The 21,124-nt window shown below is 52.0% G+C and overlaps 2 protein-coding genes across 6 annotated transcripts in view; one reads left to right on the forward strand and one right to left on the reverse strand.

Moving 5' to 3' along the window:
• MOCS1 (molybdenum cofactor synthesis 1) overlaps positions 1–6,223 on the forward strand; it is a 36,787-nt gene extending 30,564 nt beyond the window's left edge. The window contains exons 9-11 of one of the 3 annotated variants that reach the window (XM_019751535.3): positions 2,058–2,178; positions 2,700–2,762; positions 4,650–6,223. In XM_019751535.3, the coding sequence (XP_019607094.2) occupies positions 2,058–2,178; positions 2,700–2,755 (177 nt within the window). In that variant the 3' untranslated portion in view covers positions 2,756–2,762; positions 4,650–6,223. The remainder of the gene's footprint in view (positions 1–2,057; positions 2,179–2,699; positions 2,763–4,649) is intronic. The other 2 variants (XM_019751533.3, XM_019751534.3) reach the window with 2 other exon arrangements.
• Positions 6,224–6,835: 612 nt separating this feature from the next.
• Positions 6,836–21,124, reverse strand: part of DAAM2 (dishevelled associated activator of morphogenesis 2) — a 107,686-nt gene continuing 93,397 nt past the window's right edge. For all 3 annotated transcript variants that reach the window (XM_019751532.3, XM_019751531.3, XM_088795767.1), the window contains 9 exons: positions 20,005–20,089; positions 18,362–18,468; positions 18,140–18,228; positions 14,147–14,315; positions 13,866–13,973; positions 12,864–12,924; positions 11,541–11,672; positions 10,278–10,448; positions 6,836–9,924 (listed from right to left, as the gene is read on the reverse strand). In XM_019751532.3, coding sequence (XP_019607091.2) covers positions 9,703–9,924; positions 10,278–10,448; positions 11,541–11,672; positions 12,864–12,924; positions 13,866–13,973; positions 14,147–14,315; positions 18,140–18,228; positions 18,362–18,468; positions 20,005–20,089 — 1,144 coding nt within the window. In that variant the 3' untranslated portion in view covers positions 6,836–9,702. The remainder of the gene's footprint in view (positions 9,925–10,277; positions 10,449–11,540; positions 11,673–12,863; positions 12,925–13,865; positions 13,974–14,146; positions 14,316–18,139; positions 18,229–18,361; positions 18,469–20,004; positions 20,090–21,124) is intronic.

Genomic DNA, 21,124 nt, shown 5'->3' on the forward strand with positions numbered 1-21,124 from the left:
AATCAGTGTGCACTTTTGCCCGGCCCCCACCCTGGTTGGCCCCTTGCACTAGGCCAGGGGCTCAGCCCTGAAACATGCCTCCATTACTCACGTCTGACCAGCGTGTGCTGGGCATCCAAAGTGGATGATGCACGGGAGGCATAGACTTGCCCCTTCTCTTTAGGGACATAAAGGCTCCTTGGTAAGGCCAAACGGAGCTAATGGGTGGCACCATAGGTTGTCAGATGTGTAGCCGAACAGGCCATAAGGGTGGTGGACCTTGGTGAGCCTGGAAGAATGGCAGGGGGAGGAGAAGTGAGGGCAGGGAGGACGTGTATCTGGGGTCCGTGCTAACGTGGCCAGGGTGGATTAAAGCCGCTATTGCAGTGGGCGGGAATGCCCAGATAGAAGGTGCAGACGATGCTCTGTTGACAGTAGGGCTGTGCAGTTTCTGAACATGGAGGAGACATGATCCCTTCGTGTTTTAGGAAGAATAACCAACAGATTGAATTTGGAAATAGGAAAACTGGTTAGATGGCCATTTAGCGATGTCCTAAATATGTAAGAGCATAAGGTGAAAATGGGGAGGAAGGATGAAGGACCCTGGTAATGCAGGTGGAGGGAGGAGAGAAAGGCGTCCAGATAGCTGGTCGGCATTGGGACCTGTTCAGGACTGAGGTGGGGGGAGGGTCAAGGGGGTTGTGTTTAGATGCATTAAGTTTGACTTCCAAAAGGAACCCTCCAGCAGTTGTTACAAAGCTAAAAAGATTTTTCTGGGCTGGGGATATAAAATTGGCCGAGACTAGGTGGTGTGCATGTCAGTCAGGGCCTGCAGGAAATGGAAGGTGGGATTCCGGAGAGAATGGACCGAAGAGGCTATTGATAGTGCAGGTTAGGGGGACCTGTAAGGGATGTTGACACTCAATGAGCAGCAGCAAGCAGCTGTCCCCACCCCTGAGGAGAAGCTGCAGGGGAGGAGGTGGTGTCACTGGGGCCTGGGGAGAGCCAGAGGCTGGCGGCGTGGCCTCCTGGTTGGTGTTGGGGTAGTTATGGAGGGAAGCAGCCATGCCCAAGAGGCCAGAGCGGGGAGGAAGCAGGAAGTAAATGTCGGTCCTCACTTTCCTCTCACCATGACATCTCCCATCAGCCAAACCCAGGTGGAAACCAGCTGGAGGGAAGTCTAGAAGGTGGAGTTCATAAGGGGCCCTCCTGGTGGCTGACGGGCAGAGAGTGGGACCTGGGTACCAGGAAGGGAGTGAGGAATGGGAACTAACCAACATGGTGAAGTAGCTGTGCCTTCTGCTTAGATTTTCTCTGGTGGTCTCTGCCCTCGGGGGCTTCTCAAATATTCTGTCTCTGCATCCACAGTGTCTTGTGTAAAGCCGACACATAGTAGGGGCTTTATACAGTTTTGTGGGAGTATAGTAGGGATCTCACTTCCTGGGATTGCCTCACACACCCCGAGCCCCCCAGAGCACCGGCCACTCTCAGAAGCTGGGGAGCACTGAGTCAAGTTGGAATGATGTCCGGATGGCATCTCCAGCAGCCCTCTGCTTTTCTGCCACCAGTCAGGGATCACAGACTGGAGTAGGATGGGGCGGGCAGGTAACGTCCATGAGTGACGGGACCAGGAGGGAAATGAGGCAAAATGAGATGTGCGTGCCATGTCCGGAGGGGGCTGCCAGGACTCAGCTACAACTGACTGGGGTCCACCCTCTGGGCCATGAAGACGCCATTCTATGGAATGTCTCAGAAGAGGGTATAGATCTGGATTTGGAGGTGCCGTCTCTGTTGGTGACTATTTAATTTTTAAAAGTACACTCAACAAGCCGAAGGCGACATGGCTAAGTCAGAGATGGACCTTGAGATGTCTGATCCTGCTTCCTGCTCTTCCAGCCTCTTGGACTCCTCTGTCCAGCACCTTCTGTCCCTCATTGCAGGAAGTCCCGCCCTGAGTATGACCCAGCCCTGGGAGGCCTGGGTGCTGGTGCTCAGCCCAGGGGGGTCCCTAGGGTTCAGGGCGAAGGCTCAGGGATGAGGGAGGCATGTTGTCCTCATCCCCACGGTGACCCCTGCAGGTCTGCCTCTTTGGGAACGCAGAGGTGTCTCTCCGGGATCACCTGCGGGCAGGGGCGTCCGAGGAGGAGCTTCTGAGCATCATCGGGGCTGCTGTGGGCAGGAAGAAGCGGCAGCATGCAGGTAAGGGGCGGAGTGCGTCAGGCCAGGGCGGGTGCTGAGTGGGCCCGTCAGCAGGAAGGCAGCCGTAGTTGAGGGGAGAGGACAGGAAAGCCTGATGGGAAGGGAGCTGGCAGGACTGTTATCCCCACTCCCAGTCCCTCCTGTGGGACCCCAGATTTGGGGTATGGTGATGGTTCCCCTTCCTTGGGGAAGTTGGCACTGCAGAGACTGCACAGGAGAGGGGACCCTGAATTCTCCAGGGCTGTTTTATTGGATGGAGAGAAGAGGGATGTCATTTCCTCTCTCTCATCCCACACATTGCCTTCTGTCAGGAGGGTAGATCTTGGGTGTCCACAGACTGTTCTGGGCTTGGTCATGGGTGACCTTGCCGTACACAGTGGGGGCTTTGTGAGATACACATAGGTGAGTACAGATACAGGGGGTTGTCATAAATGCTATGTCCGTGTTTGTGCCACTGAACTCTCCTTTCCCCACCCTCTCTCTCCCGTTCTCTGCTCTCCTCTCTCTGCCCCTGACCCCAGGCATGTTCAATATTTCCCAGATGAAGAACCGGCCCATGATCCTCATCGGTGGGTGACCCAGCAGTACGTAAACACTCACCCTTGTCATTGGGGGTTTCCAGGGGGGTGGGGCCCCTGCCTGGAGGCACCCGTAGGTCTTGCATTTCGTCCTGATAGTCTCATCCTATGTTTCTCCTATTCCTCCTTCATCCTTTTGTAGCCCTTCATGCTGTTACTGCCTCTGCTCTCCCCTGTGCATGGCTCCCCTCCACTAAACATGCTGCAGCAATGGTCCTTCTGGCTCACCAGAAATCAGGGTGGGGGTCCTCCAGATGTCACGATCACTGAGTTAGTTGTCCCCTGAATACAGAGCTCCTCAGCTCTAGAATCTCCCAGCGTGGATACAGTTATGGGTGTCCCTTTCCCTCTCTACTGTGGGCCAGTCCATGGGTGAATGTGGGCCATTAGCACCCATTGGTTGATGTGTTGTTAGCTTCTGTGCTGGGCAGAGCTTTAGGCGGCAAGCTAAGAATGTTGTTCATCTTGTCAGAGACGACCCAGCCAGGATCTCAGCTTCTGAGGTCCTTAACTCCCAGGAACTTATGTGCTTAGGACGTCTCTCAGTGCATAGGATGCTGCAAACAAAAGACATGTGGTCTCCAGCCCAGAGGGAACTGGCTGGGCCATGATAAGCTTCAGACGGGCTGTTGCCCCTTTGGCACGATGCCCAGACGAGACCCGGGGAAGCCTCGCCCCCTCGGCCATAGCTCTGGGTCTGGGCGCCTGAACTGTGCCACTAGGAAAGAGGAAGCAGTGAAAAAAACTAGGGGAAGAGGCTTTTCTGCAAAGGCTGGAGCCATGAGCCCACGGCATGGAGAGCACCCAGGGACGAGCCTTGCACACCAGCCACCCAGAGGAGGAAAGACAGCTCACCAGGGCACCCTGTGCTTTGGGAAGAAAACGTCTTCATCACTCCTCCCCCACTTCCAGCTCTGTAGCCCTCTTGCTGGGCACTGAGCCATGCTGACGCTTTATGACAAGGAGTGGGGAATGCCTGGAGGGCCCCCCTAGAAGGAAGGTTGTGCCTCTGACATTGACAAGGGCGGGGGTCCCGAGCATGATGAAGCTGGACGTTTGCTCCATACGGTATCTGATTACTCTCCAGGATACAAAGTGGTTAAACCAGTCTGGGTTCTAAAAGCCAAGAGTTGCCCAGAGCAGAGCCTCTCAGCCTTTCATATGCACCCAAATCATTGGGGATCTTGTTATTTCACATGTGGATTTGGGAGGTGGGGGGCGGGGGGGATTCTGCGTCTCTAACTGTTCTCAGATGGCGCTGCCTCTGCTGGTCGGGGACCACCCTTGAGTAACAGGAGCCTGCAAGGTTCCCAAGGCCCTCAGGACCATTTGGGCCAGCCTGTCGCTTTATGTGCATGTCTGATGTGCTAAGGAGGCTGGAAACGCATTGTTTAAATAGATTAAATATGTCTATTAGTAGTTAATTTGTAAAGGACACGATTACTATTAGCTCTTCATAAGAATGCAAAGATGAGAGTAGCTGTAATTGGTGATTCAGGCTGAGACCCTTGCTGTAGTTTTAAGAAAATGAAGAGGTGTGGAGAGGTATTCTGATCCAGGCTTCAGTCTTCAGACCTCAGGTGTTTTCTAAGGGAACTTTGCCAACATAGTTTTTGTGAGGAGGGGTGCCCAGGGGTCCCCTCACAGGACAGGCGGAAACTGGCAGGGCCATTGTGTGACCCCTGATGAGAAGGGCTGCATACTTGTATTCTGGGGACTATCTGTGTATCTTCTGTTTCATCTCTTCTCACTACGGTTTTTGTTCTTCATTCCTCTTTCCTCAGTGTGGAAGAGAGAACTCGAGGTGGGGTAAGGAAAGGGTTAGGAGAAGAGGTGGGAAAAAGAATTATCTTTTGGACTCAGTCTTTTTTCTTTTTCTTTCTTGCCTTTCAGAATTATTTTTGATGCTCCAAGATTCCCCACCAGCCATTCCAAGCATTTCCTCCAAGGACTCCCTCGGTGTTCAGGGTCTGAGACACAGAGTGAGTTTCTCCAACCAGGTGATGACTTTATGGGCAGGATGCCGGGTCCCCCAGACCCCGCCCCTTGCCCAGCGGTGGCCGGGGTCTGGCTCCCTTCAGAGACACTACTGTTCCCACCCAGACTCAGATTCCAACCCAAAGTGCCTTAGCCCTGTGTCCCGGGCTCCTGCCTCCCGCTCAGGACCCCTGCCAACCTCGGACCAATTAACCCATGTGGACACAGAAGGACGGGCAGCTATGGTGGATGTGGGTGGTAAGCCCAACACAGAGCGGGTGGCCGTGGCCTCCGCTGTGGTCCTCCTGGGGCCCGTGGCCTTCAAACTCGTCCAAGAGAACCAGCTAAAGAAGGGAGATGCTCTGGTGGTGGCCCAGCTGGCTGGGATCCAAGCAGCGAAGGTGACAAGCCAGCTCATTCCCCTATGCCACCATGTGGCCCTGAGCCATGTCCAGCTGCGGCTGGAGCTGGACAGCACACGCCATGCCGTGGTGATCCAGGCGTCTTGCCGGGCTCAGGGCCCCACTGGGGTGGAGATGGAGGCCCTGACCTCAGCTGCTGTGGCTGCCCTCACCCTGTATGACATGTGCAAGGCTGTCAGCAGGGACATCGTGTTGGAGGAGATCAAGCTCATCAGCAAGACGGGGGGTCAGAGAGGGGATTTCCATCGGACTTAGAGTTCCTGCCCTCTCTCACCACGGCCCAGCCAGGTCAGGACATGGGATGCAATGCCGAGGGAAAGGTGTCAAGTTCCTTTAACCCCATCACTGTTTACCAGTGCGAACCCGAGGTCAGCCCACTCCCTTACTGCTCAATGACCTTTGATGACCTGCAAGGTTTCCTTTATTCAGAGAGGAAAACAGCAGGCCCTTCAGCCTTCCTGGACACTAAGGTCATGGGAGGGGGTTGCAATAAGCAATGCTACGTAACTGAAAAATTATATTGCGTTATCTGTGGACTGTTTCAGACAACCAGTTTCAGACAATCCGGCCCCTAACTTCCACTTCTCATTTTGGGTTTTCTCTTCTGCTACTTCCCTGGGGAGAGAATAAGGGCTCACAAAGCAGAGAACCCACTTTGAGGGGGGAAAGCACAGCTTGCACTAAGAATGTACGACGACTTCTCTTCAGCAGCTTTGCCTGCCCAAGTCTGTGGATCCATAGCCCTGCCCTGCCCCTGCCTCTCCACCATCCATCCTCGGAAAGAGCTTGTTTCCCTTCAAACTTGCAGGCTCTCTGTTTAACCATTGCACTATCCTGCCTGCTCCCTTTCCTCGGCCCCCCTCCTATAACAGGACACACACGTGGGCTGCAGGACACACACGAGGACGCCTGACCACTCACGGCCACACCTGGCCCTGTGCACTGCTGTTCCCCCCCCTACCCATACCCCTTTATTCTGGAACATATCAGGGAAAGAAGAGAGCTGAAGATTGCCTTCACCCTCACAGCGCACAAAATAAAGCTGCAGTGCCAACTTTGGAAACGCAAGACCGAGGACTGTATCTGTGCACAGGTCACTGAGCTGCTAGATTTCATGCCCTCGCCTCACCCCACCCCAAAGCCCAAGTCCTGGGAAAGAGGAGCAGGGGATGTTGGACATACTGAAGGGACATGTCTTCCCTATATTCCCACCTTCCCTGCGGGAGAATGTAGGGGTGGAGTGGGAGGCACAGAAATGCACTGTGTACAGTAAGACTGTCAGGTGGGAGTATCCAAAGCTCATCACTCGCTATTAGAGATTGGGGTGCAATTACAGGTTCCTGGGTTCCACATCCCCAGCCCTGGACTTGTTTGCTGGGTTTTCTATGTGGACAGGGTTTCGGTCGATCCTCAGTGACACTCTCTGGCTGCCTCCCCTCTGCCCTATACCCAGGTGTGCTGGGGAATGTTTAACAGCCAGCTCTTGGGAAAAGAAAAAGCCAGATTCCAAGGCCAATTTCAAGCTATGGTACCATGTGAACTGGCTTGCAGAGCTCCTGAAAATGTCACCACTGAGCTCAGAGCTGGGGTGAGCTGGCTCCAACACCCCCCCGGCTGTGCCTGCTCTCCAGCACACCTGAAGCCCCCTCCCAGGAAGAAGGCACAAGTTCCAAGGCAGGCTGGAAGGGGATGGTATGGATTTAATATTTTTTAGTATTACAATATATTATAAAAAAGGTGCAGGTGAAAAGGATGCTGCCGATTTCAGACATTAACCTCATTTGTTGTCTGAGACAACTGGTGCGAGAGCCGTGGCATGAAGGCGTCCCTGGTAGAGGTGGGGGAGACAGTCATGGCTCCCCCGTTGATGGAAATAGGATGGGGGTAGGGAGAGCCTGGACCAAACCCTTCCCCAACCACCTGGAGAATTTCCTCCTCCCACTGCCCTAAACACACCTTACTTCCATCACGGGAGGAGGAGTGGACGCTGCGGCTGAGAAGGGGACAGCTTGCATTAGGTTAAGTGAATTTTACATTGGACACAAAGTTAGACAGCTGGAGAAATTTACCCGAAGATGGCAGGAAGGGTGGGAAGGGCACTGGGAAAAGACCAAAGAACAAACAGGCGTAAACATATAGCATATCCAGGACCAACTCAGCCGTCTTCCTGGGGTACTAGCCCCTTCTTGCTGAGTCAGCCATGATGGTGCCTGGTCCAAGGCACTTTTTGGAGATCTGCCTACAATGATGTCTGGTGCCAGAGTCACTGGCCAGATCTTGAAAATAATAAATAGAGAGGGAAAAATTTTGGGGGGTGAGAAGCCTGAGCCCTGGAACAATGTATGTGTCTTCTGTAAACAGTTAAACCAAATTATGCTTTTCTGCGGATCCAATGTGTCTTGAACAGCTTCCATATTCCTTGTCTGTCCTGGTGCGTGTCCAGTCGTCCATGGTGGGTGGGAATATCAGGATTTGGATGTGCCTATTGGGTAGAAGTGGAGCCCTCGCCTGTTCCCTGCCCCTGTGGGTTAGGCTGACCTCAGCCCAGCCAGTTCGGGAGACGACGTTCAGAGACCCCATGCACAACCTTCCATAACCCCACCAGCTGGTGGTATGAGCTCTTGGGTATACAGATGGGTATAACAGAGCTCTCTGCAGCTGTTCTTCCTGGAAGCCTTCATCTTGCCCTCACCTGGGCTCCCGGATGGCTCATTCACACCTGTCCTGGCCAGGCTTATGTTTGCGTAGATCCCTCCCCCTCAAACCAACACACATGCCGGGCTCACCAACTTTACGTTTCTTCTCCACACCCCCTTGTAGCTACTATGGCCCCACCCCCAGGAATCTGTAGGGAAAAGATAAGGTAGGGTAAAGATAGATAGGCAGCTGAAGAGTGGGCCCAGCCCATCCGTCTGTCCACTGGCAATAACCCTGAGCTGGAGGAGTAGGTTGGAAGGTTGAGAAACAAAAGGAAGGGCAGGAGGATGGAAGGGCAAGAAGCTGTTTGATGGTGGCGGGGTGGGAGGTGTCAGGTAGGCAGACACAGAGGATGAAAGGTCAACTCTAGGGGAAGAAAAGACTGAAAATAAGAGCTTTGATGGAGTTGACCTCACCTCCTTTCTTGTAGAAGACAGACAATTTTGTGTAGACACAGCCATTGACCCACCTGCTCAAGATGGGCAGAATGTGAAATGGGAATGGACAACGTGGAAGGTGGGAGTGGACAGGAGGACCTACAGGGGCCCCGTGGAAGTTCAGGGTGAAGAACCACATCAGGTACCAGCCTTTCCCCCTTGGCTCCTGCAGGCAGCACACACCCCAGGGAAATGGGCCTTCTTCCTCCATCCTTCATCTTCCATCTCCCTAGCTTCCCCTGCCTGCTCTGGGCTCAGTGTGAATGCCTCAGAGAAGGAGACACCCTCAGAAATGGCATGTCAATGCAGAGAGCAGCCCTGGCCCTTGGGACCCTCTCAGGAACCGACGCTCCAGTGCCAGCCTCAGCCAGATAGACACACGTGGCTTGAGGTGGTCTCTTGCACACTGGACAGAGTGGGAGGTCACTGTGGCTTCTGCCCTGAGGCAGATGTTAGAGTTTGGCATCTGAGTGGTAGACCATAAAGCTCTGGGGTGGGACTAGGCATTCAGTGCTGCCCTCAGGTGAGGGGCTGTCAGGTCACGGTCTTACCTCAGGACAACGCTCCAGGGGAGGTGGGGCGGGGCGGCATTTTGTTCTAGGGTCCCTATGCCCAAGGCACGAGGTGTGGTACATGGGGTCTTTGTTGAACCCCTTCCCCTACCAGATTCATCAAGTACCTGATAGTAAGCCACAGGCAGGGGAACCCAAAGGTGGGTTTTCTGGGATTCTGGATTACTAGACAGGATGGAGGTAACAGTAGGGAAGGAAGGGAGAGACACTTAAGACATGCAAGAGAGGGGTTAAAGGACTTGTGATGTAGGAAAGAGGCACTGCTACTCAGTCCTGGCGACTTGGTCCCTGCATCATCCACCCAGCATATTTTTCCTGGAACATATCTAGCTAGAATATATAATGCCTCTTCCTCTTCCATTCAAGAAAGTACGCCCCCAGCTCAATGTTCCATGAAGCCACCTCGTGAGGGATGAGAGCATGGACTCTCTCACCCTGGCCCTCAGAGGCCCACCCCACAGTCACTACCCACTGCACACGGAATCTAGAGCAAATCCACGGACCTGCTCCGTCTAGATCTGAAACAGTTCTGTGCCAACATGTGGGTGCCATGTTGGCTGTGGGCAGCAGGGCCCCTTCAGCCAGGCCTGCCAGGGATGTCAAGTCAGCCTCAGAGAGTCCCTGGGGGCCGGGGAGCAGAAAGAATGGGAGGAAGAGATGAGAGGAGCCCCTTCAGGCAAGTATGGGAGACGCCTGGTCCTGCCACACACAGCCCCCACCCTAGGACCCAGCCCAGGGCTCTAAACCGAGCACCAAATTGTTTAAGTACCACCGCCTTATCCATTCAGCCCCTCTCAGTCCATCCCTGGCTCCTGGGCTCCTGCTGTGGCCAGTCCCCAGGTCAATAATTTAGCCTGTTTATTGCCCGCTCCCGGGTGACTTCCAGGGCCTGGCTCCCTGACCGCTTGCGGCTGCGCTTGAGCTTGCATAAGTCCTTGTCAAAAACCTCCCCCGAGCGCAGAGCTGACACCAGGTCGTCGAACTCGCCTCCCTCCTCCAGCGTGCCGCCCGTGTGGACCTTCCGCTGCCGCTGCCACCGCTCTCGCTCCCTCTGCTCCTTCAGCTGGAGGGGTGAGGAAGGAGAGTGAAGGGCTGGCACCCCCAGAGATGGGAGGAGGCCAGAGCAGCCACCCATTGTCTAATGTACACATGGATGTCCTCCCAACCAGGGGCTAACAGCTCGGCTCTGTGCATTGCTGCTGGGGCTCACCAACTGGCCCCACTCCTTCCCAGGATGCCCTGTGCCCGCCCAGTTCCCATGCTGTCTCCCCTCATGCTGGGAAGACCATTCTCTCCTTGGGCATTGACATCAGCCCCTGCAGTGTTTCTCAGGCCCTGGTCTCCTGGCACACAGCCCAACCACTGTCCCCCCTCGGACCAGCCTCTCTCCCCTCGGGTTCTGCCCAGCCCTCTCACCATGGCTTCCATTCGGGCCCTCCGCTCCTCCTCCTCCTTCTTCCTTCTCATGGCCTCCAGGTCCTGCCGGGCCTCCGAGAAGGCCTGCAGGAAGGTGTCAAAGATGCCAAAGAATTCGTCTGGCTGCATCTTGCTGTCCTGCTCCCCAAAGTGCATCAGGGCCTTGGAGAACTGTTGGGGGAGGTGAAGGTGTGGTGGAGAGTCACCTCTGAGCCTCACAGACCCAGGCCATGTGCTTAGCTGGGTTCCAGCCAGAGCAGAGCCCCATCCAAGGCTGGAGATCTTTGGAATGGGGTCAGGACTAGAGAAGGGGAGACCCCCATTATCAGGGTAGAGACAGGCTAAAGGGAAAGGTTGAGGCTGACACCTTGGGAATGTGGGGGATCCAAGCTGGCTGATGAGGCTGCCCAGAGCCACCTGTGGCTCTGTTATGGTGTAGGTATGTGATCAGGAGCTAGGGACCTTGGGAAGGAACTGCCTGGCCAGAGCTCAGAATGACCTCAGAGGTCATAGTTATTGGACTAGTTATTTAACCTGTGTCTCGGTTTCCTCGTCTGTAAAATGGGGATAATAATAGAACCTATTTCATAGTGTTGTCATGGGGGTGAAACAAGTAGATATAAAGTGCTAGCTACAATTATACGGGCCAGGCACTGTTCTTCTATTGAGTCCTGTCATCTCTAATTCAACCCAAAGTCCTCTATGAAAGACCTCACTACGCATTAGGCTCCATGGACCAGTAGCAAGGGCATGTCCTGGGAGCCTGTTACAAATGCTGAATCTCAGGCCCCATGCCAGACCTTCTGAATGAGGATTCACATTTTAATGAGACCCCCAGAGATGGGGGTCCATGTACATGTTAGTGTGAGAAGCAGGAAGACAGCCGCTGAGACCAAAGCTCTCTCACAGCTGGGCAACCTTGGGCAAGTTACTTACCCTCTCTGGATCTCAGGGCACATATCTATTGAGAGGTCTAATAGCCTTTCAACAAACCCAAAGGTAGGTAATGAGACACATGTAAAACAATTCAGGCTGTGCCTGACACCTGATGAATGGACTATGAGCTTTGCAACCGATGCTATTGCTTTTCTTATAGGAGTGACAAAATGGTGATTCCTCAAAGCATTGTGATTCTGGGTTTGTCCCTTCTGGGCCATCGGGTAGGAATGGGTGAAGGAGCAGTGTCTACATAAAGCTGAGTTGGCGAGCAGTGGGGGTGGGGGTTAGGCCGAGGGTACGGCTGGCAGCTTGTGGCACTCTTACCTTGTCCCTAGCCTCATTCAGCTGGTCCTCCAGCTCTGAGAAGCTGAAGCTGGAAACCGTAATGAAGTCACTCATGACTGGGACAAACTTGTCATTTGGTTCCCGCACCTGGCGTTTCTGATATTCCAGCTCCTGAAGAGGGAGAGTGAAGTGCTGGTTAGACTGGCGCTAGGATAAGTCAGGAGTTCTTGGGTCGCCGCGTCGCACAGCCTGTTTGCCAATCGCAGGGTATTGAGCCTTCCTTTGGAAGAGGGAACACCAGGGTGCCGAAGATCGTGAGAGTTATCAACCAGTCCACCTGGCCTCTATCCTTCCCTCACCCATGGCTGCCATCTTTCTTTCTCTAGGTCCTTGCTCCCCAGAGTGTGGCCTGGCCTGCGACCAGCAGCAGCAGCCTCACCTGGGAAATCTGAAGAAATACAGGTTCTCAGGCCCCACCCCAGACCTATGGAATCAGAACCAGCATTTTAACAAGAGCTTCAGGTGTTTCGTGCATGCATTCAAGTGTGCCACACATGTTTACACTCCTAGGTGGCGCAAATGCTGCTGGTCCAGGAGCCATGCTTTGGGAAGCACTTCAAAGGGCTATAAACTGGTAATCACCATCTGCCCCCTCCTGACCATCGTGGCCTTGACAGGTTCTGTCTTATACTGAACTTTGTTCTCTAAGCTTATCCTCTCCTTACCCACCTACACTCCACACACGCAGTGAAGACAGGAAGGGTCACTAGGGTCTCTAGTTCCTAAGTGTGGGAGACAAAGAATTGACGACATCCCCCTAGTGGACCAGCCTAACCTCGGGCCAGAGATAGAATCATCGGAGAAGCCACCAGAATAAGAATGGTGGCAACCAGAGACCTGCATCTCCAGCAAACAGTGCAGCTCCTGGCTCCTCTACTGGCCCAGGGAGGACGGCAAAGAGGCAAAGAGACATAGAGCAGGAACTTTGGGGGACAGCGGTCCCCAGTGTCACACTATCGGCTACCTGCCCCTATCCGGCTTCCAAAGAATGTGGGTCCTCTTTCCCATCTACTTGAATCAAACTGAAGCATGTGGCCGATAGACATGTTGGACAGTGACCTGGCTAGTCTCAATGTCCCCTCGTCAAGAGCCTAAATTTAAGCCCCAGATAATCCAATCATCCTTTCCTAAGGGCTGACTCTGTGCTAGAGGCTGTACCCACTGTGCCAGTTTTCCTGTACCCCAGCCAGGAGCTTTGGGCCAGAAATGCATCAGACAGGGTCTGCTGCCTGGGGGGCCACCAGAGCTTTTGCCTCTGACAGCATCCCTTCAAAGCCAGGCAGGCGGCGATGATGTACTCACCAGCTCGACTGCTCTGAGGCCCCTCCTGAGGTTGCCCACTTCCTTCTCCAGCTCTGCCAGGCTGTGGGGGGACACAGGGAGGGAGAGTTGCTGAGGGGGGTTCAGGGAGAGGGCAGTGCAAAGCCCAGTGGCCTGGGGGTCAGCAGACCTGTGCTCCAGCCCTACCTTGGCCACTAACATGTGGCAAATCACTTCCCCTCTGTGCTCTGTCTGTGCTTCTATAAAATAACAGGGGTGACACATTTTCTGTAGCTCTTTCCAGATTAGAAATGCCAAGCTGCATATTAGAAGTTTCCTAACACATGGCCTCTGGTTTGGATTTTTTTTTTTTTACCACCAGGTAATATTTATAAACTTTAACATGGTACGTGTATGCAGGAACCATTCGAGGCATATTACCCATTTACCAGTGCATTTCTGCTTCTACTGGAGATGCTTCCATCACCCTGGAAATGTTCAGGTTTTGACTTCTTGCCTGCAGCAGATACTGTTGGTGCCCCACCCATATCTCCTTGGACCTGACTTCCAACTGTGTGAGCACTTTTTTCTGGGAGCCAGAGCTACCTCTGCCTGGACCCATGGCCAGGGAGTTATGCGGCCCCCCACCCCCCACTAGGACCCCTCAGCCACTGACTGACAGGAGATGGTGTATGATGCCCCGCCTCTCTCACCCCTTGGGTGGAATAAGTGGCGAGGGTCCTACACTGTCTCCCACCCTTTCCTGCAGGGGTTGAGCTCCAGTTGCCCCCAGTGGTAGCTGGCTGAATTACACTTCTGTTACTAGCATTGCTCCCATCCCGGGCTCACTTCCCCACTCCCTGCTGTTTCCTGGGGGCATCTCTGAAATAAGGATTGGAGAGCAAACCATCTGACTTTGGCTCTCCCAAAAGCAGACCCTGAGTCACTGCCCATCCCTAGTCAGCCCAGAGTAGCCCGCAAGGAGGATGTTTAGACAAGAGTGTGTGAACACAGTGAGAAGGAAGCCTAGGAGGGAACCCTCACTTGACTTTGGCGGCTTCCGGGAGATGCTGCAGCTCCGACGGCATCGTCAGGATGTCAGGGAAATGCTTCTCCAGAATCATGATCAGGTAATGGAGCAGAGAGATGTTTCTGTGGATGAAAGCCGGGTCACAGGTAAGGAAATGAGGGTCGGGAAGCATCTAGGCTGAGGTGTTAGGGGAAAGAGGGAGGAGTGGGGTCAGACAGGGAGACAGGGAAAGGGGGAGGAGGGGAGAGGCCAGGGTGGGGTGTGATGGAGGCTAAGGGGGCAGGCTGGGTCCCACCTGTCAATGCTGGACTTGGTGTCTGCGATCTTGTTGAGGCTGGCCACCCGGAACCCGTAGGCGCCCCCACGCTGCCCCTTGTTCATGAAGTTACCGATAGCCAGGACGACCTCTAGCATCTGCTTTAGACGCTTGCTGCGAATCAGCTCCCGGGAGGCCAGCAGGATGGCTGGGAGACGAGGGGCAGGTCAGAGTCCCTACACAGAGGAGGCCAGGGCAGCGGGGCCCCTTGCACCTCAGGAGGATGCCACCACAATGTCCAGAAAAGGGGCTGCAAGTGTTCTCAATTCTCAGAGGGGCAGAGACTGTGCCCACACCTCCATAGACAGTCCACTCCACACCTGCCCGTCTCAGGGAAGCAGACACACTCGCCAAAAGCCAATTCACCAAAGAACCCATTCTCAGAATGTGCCAACTCTTCTTAAGAATATATTTCAGAATATCTTTTCTTGTATATATTAAAAATTATTAATATATTCTTTCTATGAATATACACAAAAATATAATACTTTTACTTTTTAAACTTAGTGATTAAAGTTCAAATTTCAGCATTTTACATATTCTGGGACTATTTCTGCCTCTTTTGAAATGCTGAGTTTTACTGACTATTTTGGAAAGAAAAAAATCCCTGTCAAATTAAATTGTAATATGTCAACAACTGTAATATCCCCATATTATTTTTGTTCTATAATAAGATAACAGTGTGCTTTATAGTTGACGGTGTCTTTGATTAACTAGGTTACTTGACATCTTGTTGAATATCATTCAGAAAATTTTTCCAACTTTCAGGTGTTTTAACCATTTCCCTCCAATGTCCGAAATAATACATTTGCCAGAAATACAAACTAAGCTAACAGTAACCAAAACTTCAGTATTTAATTCTAATGTGGATGCTTTGGCGCTTCCTCAGCTATGATGTATTTATGGCTGATGTGCAGAATTGGGATACAAATCCTACACTGAAATTTTGGCTACTAGCTGTGGAATATGCTTTTTGATTATTGAAAGTGGTAAGAAGACCAAGCTATTCTGTGATCCTTGGTGGATGCCAAACTGCACATTCCCTAAGGGGCTGCTATGAACATACAATGAGAACCATCTGACTAAAAGTTTCCAGAGATCTTCAAGAGCAGTTAAAAATAAGTAATTGTAAAAAAGAAGCTGTAAAAGTGAATAGTAAGTAAGGCTTGTCAGTAGTTTCTGAAGTTGAACATGTGCACCGTCTGTGACTTAGCTGTAGCATTATACTTGATGGGTATTGGAGTGAGTCCTGGTTTTTTCCCTCCTTAAATTACAAAGAGACTGGTTAAATAAATTATGGTATATTCATACAATAGAATAAAATGCAACACTGAGAATGAATAAGCCACTGCTACACATAACAACAGGATAACTTACAACCACAATGCTGAACAAAAAAAAACCTGCACAAAATTATTCACATCGTACTCTATCCATTTACATAAAGCTCAGGACAGACCAAACCTTTAGAAAGGAGGTAGAGAGTAATGGTGGGAGGGGGTCATGTTTGAGAGGGAGACATGAAGAAGGGCTCTGGGGGGCTGGAAACGTTCAATTGCTTGACCTGGTGGTTGATTCCATAGGTGAGTTCATTTCATGGTAATTTGTCAAGTAGGGCTCTCAGGATTTGTGTACTTTTCTACATGCATATTTTAATAAAAAGTTTACTTTAAAATAAAACTACTTATAAAAGTTTCCAGCAATTTATTATTGGTTGGGATAGTTTTTCTAACGTTGATATGCTGTTTGAAAAATTTGCAAAGGAATCCTCCTGCGAATGCTAAAATGTTGGCAAAACAGATGACAAGAGTTCAAAGGAAATCAGGGTAAATGGGAAAACTCCCATATGCAATGCAGACATTTTAGATATATTCAGAAGAATAATATATTCATGAATATATTCATAAGAATATGTTTATATTTGAAACCATATTCATCTTGACTATATTCAGTGAATGTATTCATAATGAGAATCAGCAAATTCAGTATATTCAGCAATGAACATAGTCATAAGAATACATTCAAGAAGAATACATTCATGAATATATTCATAGAAGAACTGGTCAATTTCTCAAATTTGGTGAATAGGCTTTTGGCAAATTGACCCAGAGGTACTGCTGGGGGGATGGAAGATGGGACTGGGGTGGGTGGGTGTCAATAGCTCATCAACCAGCTGGGATAGGCCAAAGCTTAGCTCTTCCAAAACTATTCCCTGGGGGAACTGGAAAAAATAAGAGCCCCAACTCCTACACAATCCTCTCGTCTCTACCCCCAGTCAAGCCCACTGACCTGATTCTGTAAGATACAACTTCAGCCACCTCTTCCCAACTCTTGGAGGGAAGAGACCTCCAGAGCATTCTAGAACAGCAGTTATGCTACAGCAGAGCGATGATTCCCTTCCCCAGCAGGTCCTGCCATCTAAAACACAGCTCGTTCTGCTTCGCTGGATAATAAAGGGATACTCTTTCCTGTGCATCCAGTGACTATTATGGAGAGTTTAGGAGCGAGCTCCTGGGAACAGGCAATTGTCTGAGATTAAACAACCTGGTAGCTAAGCTACGCTGGTTCCACAGCGCCACCGACCCAAGCCACACAGGTAGTTGAGCACGCATGTCTTAGGCTGACCCCTCATTTGCGCCTCATGCCCCAGAGGCAGCCTGCAGCAGGACAGAAAGCTGCATGAAGGGAAGCACCGCCCCATCGCCAGGGCCCGAGGTGCCGCCCGACCACAGACCTGCGGGGTCACTGCCTATCTCGTTCTCTGTCTCTCGGGTCACAGACCCTTCTCCCTCTGTGATCACAGCCGGCCTGTAGTTCTCCTGTTGTGTACGTGTGTGTCAGGATCCAGATTACAGAAACTGTCTGCCTCTAGCTCTGCCATGCCCCACCTATGCCCAGAAACCTCCCTGAAACAACTCACTGAACTCCAGGGAAGGCCATTCTCTCCACAGGGCATCTCAGGGAGCGCTGGCCAGCCCCAGTGTCCAGCAGAGGGGGCCCATGCTCTGCCTGTCCCCAGCTGCTCCCCCTGAGCAGCCTGGACACAAGCTCCCTCGTCCCACTCTGCTGACCCTGTCCTCACCACAGATGGCCCTCACAGCCTCTCCTGCTTCTCCCCTCCTTGGCCTGAACGCCCCCCACCCAGTATCCTGACCATCGGCCTTTCCCCCAACTCCCTGCGCCTCCGTCCTCTGCCATCCCCGGGAAGAACTACAGGATGACAGTGAAGGGATGGGTTTTGAAGCATGATATCTACATTCCACTCCTGGCTCTACCACCCACCAGTAGAAACACGGCCTCAGGCAACATCTCCCCATTTTAGAGATGAAAGAAGAGATGCACCCATAGAGCTGTTGTGAGGACCACATGAGACCATCCACGCAGGTTTCACACAGAGCGTGGCACATGGTTCTCATGCAATTACAAAGTGCTCCTCTAGAAAAGTCCTGTGTAGGAGGGAGTTCCCTGACCCAGAAAATTAGACGCCTCTGGGGATCACTTTGCCCGTTTCCTACTTTCTGAATGGCTCACACTTAAAACAATGCGCCCAGAGGTCTTCTATGAGCTTAGTCTCTTGAGCAGGGTAAAGATGGATGAGCTCAGTCCGTGCCAGGCGCTGTCCTGGGGGCTTGCTCTTACCATCACCTGCTCACCTGTCCCATGCTGGGGCAGCTGTCACCAGATCCCCAACCTTAGAGAACTGCACGCAGAGGCCTGGGGAACGTGTCACATCTTTGGCACATGTGCTGATATAAACAAGTGCATTTATCTAGAATAATCATAGTTTTAAATTTTGCCCTTGTCCTTGACAGTTTTTTTTGTTTGTTTGTTTGGTTGTTTGTTTGGCAGGGGGGCAGGGGGCGGATGGAGAATAAGGAAGGGGTTTTCCTCTGGCGCTGTTTGTGGACTCACACCCCACAGTCTCCCCACATGCCTCTGCCCTCCAGGCCCCCCCCACACCCTCAGCCATACCTTCCACTTTGGGCTTGGCCTCAGCCAGCCGCTCCTGGAACTTCTTCTTGAAGAAGAGGGCCTGCAGTCGCTGCTGGTAGTGGTCAATCCTGTGGACAGGGCGAGCTACGGCATAAGGCAGGCCCCTCCAGCCCCTCCAGCACCCCCAGCCCCAGGAGCCAGCTCCAGCCCCCCCTCAGCCTGCCCTCCCCGAGCCCCTTCTCCCAGCCGTGCTGTCCTGACCTGCTCATTTCATAGAGGAAGCGGTCAGCACGGGCCATCCGCTCGATCTCATGCCTGTGCTCCTCAAGAAGGTCGATGTCGCTCTTCTCCGGGATGAACTTGAGGAGCTGCAAAGAGCAGGTGAAGGTCAGACAGGAAACCGGTGGGAAGCTGATACAGAAGGGGGTACAGCACACAGAAGCCCACACACTGACCAGGCTCCAGGTCGGGAGGCGTCCCCTTAAAACACAGATGCAACCTCATATGGATGATTTACGTTTCATCTGCCCGAAGGGGACACAGGGCACCCAGCTCTAAACTTCTTTTGTCTTTTCACGTTTTTAAAATTAAGAAATAACTTACGTACTGTAAAGTACACTATTCTTGAGTATACAGCTCTGTGGTTTTTCTTTTAAACCTTTATTGAGCTATAATTTACATAAAATAAAATGCATCCACTTTAAATGTTCTGTTCAATGAGTTTTGACAAAACTACCCACCCACTGAACCGCCACGCAGCTAAGATACAGAAGATTTCCATCCCGCCAGAATGTTCCTTCGCACAACTTCAATAAGCCAACCCACCCCTTCCCCCCATATAGGCTCGCAACTGAAATATATCACCTTAGACTCAGTTTGCCTATTCTTGAACTTCATACAAATGGACTCATACTGTATGTTGTCATTGCTGTCTGGCTTCTTTCCCTCAATATAGTGTCTGAGATCCATGCATGTTGTAAGTATTGAGAGTTTGTTTTTGTTCATTGCTGAGTAGTATTCTACTGTAGAAATATACCACAGTCTATTTGCTTTCTTATCAATAGACAGTTGGGTTGTTCACAGAGTATAGACACAGGAGAGGGACTCCTGGGCCATCGGGAGGTATGTGTGGCCTTAGAATGCACTGCCAAAGCATTTTCCAAAATGACTGTACCGAATGAGAATTCCAATTACTTCACACCCTTGCCAACCCTTGGGATTGTCAGTCTTCTTCCTTTTCCCTATTCTGCTAGATGCGTGGTGCTACCTACCTCACATACCCCTATTCCCCATATTTCTCTGATCACTAGTAGCATTGAGCATCTTTTACTGTATGTCTCTAATGACTTGGAAATGAGCTCTTTCATAAAGTCTGTGTTCAGGTTTTTTGCTCATTTTTAAGTGCAGTTGTTTTGTCATGTTTCTCACTGATTTGTAGAGTTCTCTATCCTGAATATGAGATCTTTGCAAATCTCTCTCAAGGTTGGGCTTGTCTTTTCACTCCAGTGATAATGTCTTTTGATGAACAGAGTACATAATTTTAATGAAGTCCAGTTGATGGTGGTTTTGTTAGGTATTTTCTAGGTTTCTCTTGAAAGACGCAACAAATTGAGGTGGACGTGATGTGAGGAAGCTATGACGATGGGTCACTCTGACTTTGCCTCGAGACCCATGGGAATCACCTCATATGTCCTTTCGATGCCTCAATTCCCCTGGAAAAGATGCAGCCTTTTCTGGCCGCCCCTCAGAGAGGTTGGCCCCCGGGAATTTCTGTAAACCCCTCCCTCACTCCCCAGCCTCCAGCCTAATTTCTCCTTGACCTAAGAGTCTCGGTCTCTCTGGGGGCTGTCAGAGGGGTACAGCTGCCCCCCAGTTTGGGCCTTCCTCCCCGGGAGGGGCCTCACCTGCTCCAGCATGTCCTTGGCGAGGTCTTCCTGCTCATCCATCTTCAAGACGGCCTGCCGGATCTCCTCGTTAGAAAGCTTCAACCTAAGGCAAAACCCCGCCCCTGAGGAGCCTGGCCTGGGCCCTCTGATCAGATGCCAGACCCTCTCCTTCAGAAGATGGATTCTTAGGCTTCTCTCTCTCCCTGACGTGAACTTGGGAGTACATCTGATAGTCCTCCCTCCTCAGCCCTTCTGTAAAGCCTCCTTGGAATAAACTAATGTGGTTCATTCCATAAACTTGATAATGAGGTATTTTAGCCTCTAAATAGAGACTTGAGTCTGTGGTCTCTTGCTTGAGTCTCTGACAGAGCTGATAGGGACAATTTGAGAGGCAGGGAGAAGAGTTTCTGATCCTTTTCCTTCTCCTCATGCCTAAAATATCTGCAGCATCTCCATGGGAGGATGGGAGTATCGGCAGACTTCTAAGGGGGCAGTTTCTTGCTTACTTCATTCTCAGAAGACAGACCAGCCCTCAGTCTCTGACAGCACCTCAGCTCCCACACAGCTGCTCCAATCTGTCTTGCTGTCTGGGAGGGGGAGACGCCACCCCAACCCCTGCACACATACACTCCCTATGCCCTCCAGATGCACACCCAATGGGAGCCCCGAGGGTGCAGAACTCTCCCGCGCCATCAAGGGGGAGAAACTGAGGGCTGGGGCCTTGTGGGAGGGAAGGGGGATGGATGTCCCAGAGGCGGTTGGGGTAGCACTAAGAATAGTCTGGGAGGCAGTGCCCTCTGACCCCAGCTCAGGCAGGAGGCCCCACACAGAAGCTGTGCTGTTAGTACAGATACTGGCTTGTTTGTTCTGCAGCCACGGGAAATGCTTGGGGGCTGAGATCATGCTGCTCTGTGGCCTAAGCCTAGTGGGGCCCTCCATGGGCTTAGAGCAACTCCACTGCCCAATGCTGACCAGGCTGGTCAGGGGCCACATGACTGGGGCAGTTTCCTGTCTGCAAAGCCCCACGCTGCTGCTCAACGTGGGCTCCCGGGAGAGGGTTCTAGATCAGCGCCCCCATGTTCCCTGGGGACAGCAGAGAAGGGGAGGACACAGACTGCCATTGCCCAGTCCTCTGCCA

This window comes from Rhinolophus sinicus, chromosome 2 (genome assembly GCF_057876585.1).
Source record: "Rhinolophus sinicus isolate RSI-liver-muscle chromosome 2, RSI-T2T, whole genome shotgun sequence".
Classification (NCBI taxonomy): Eukaryota; Metazoa; Chordata; class Mammalia; order Chiroptera; family Rhinolophidae; genus Rhinolophus; species Rhinolophus sinicus.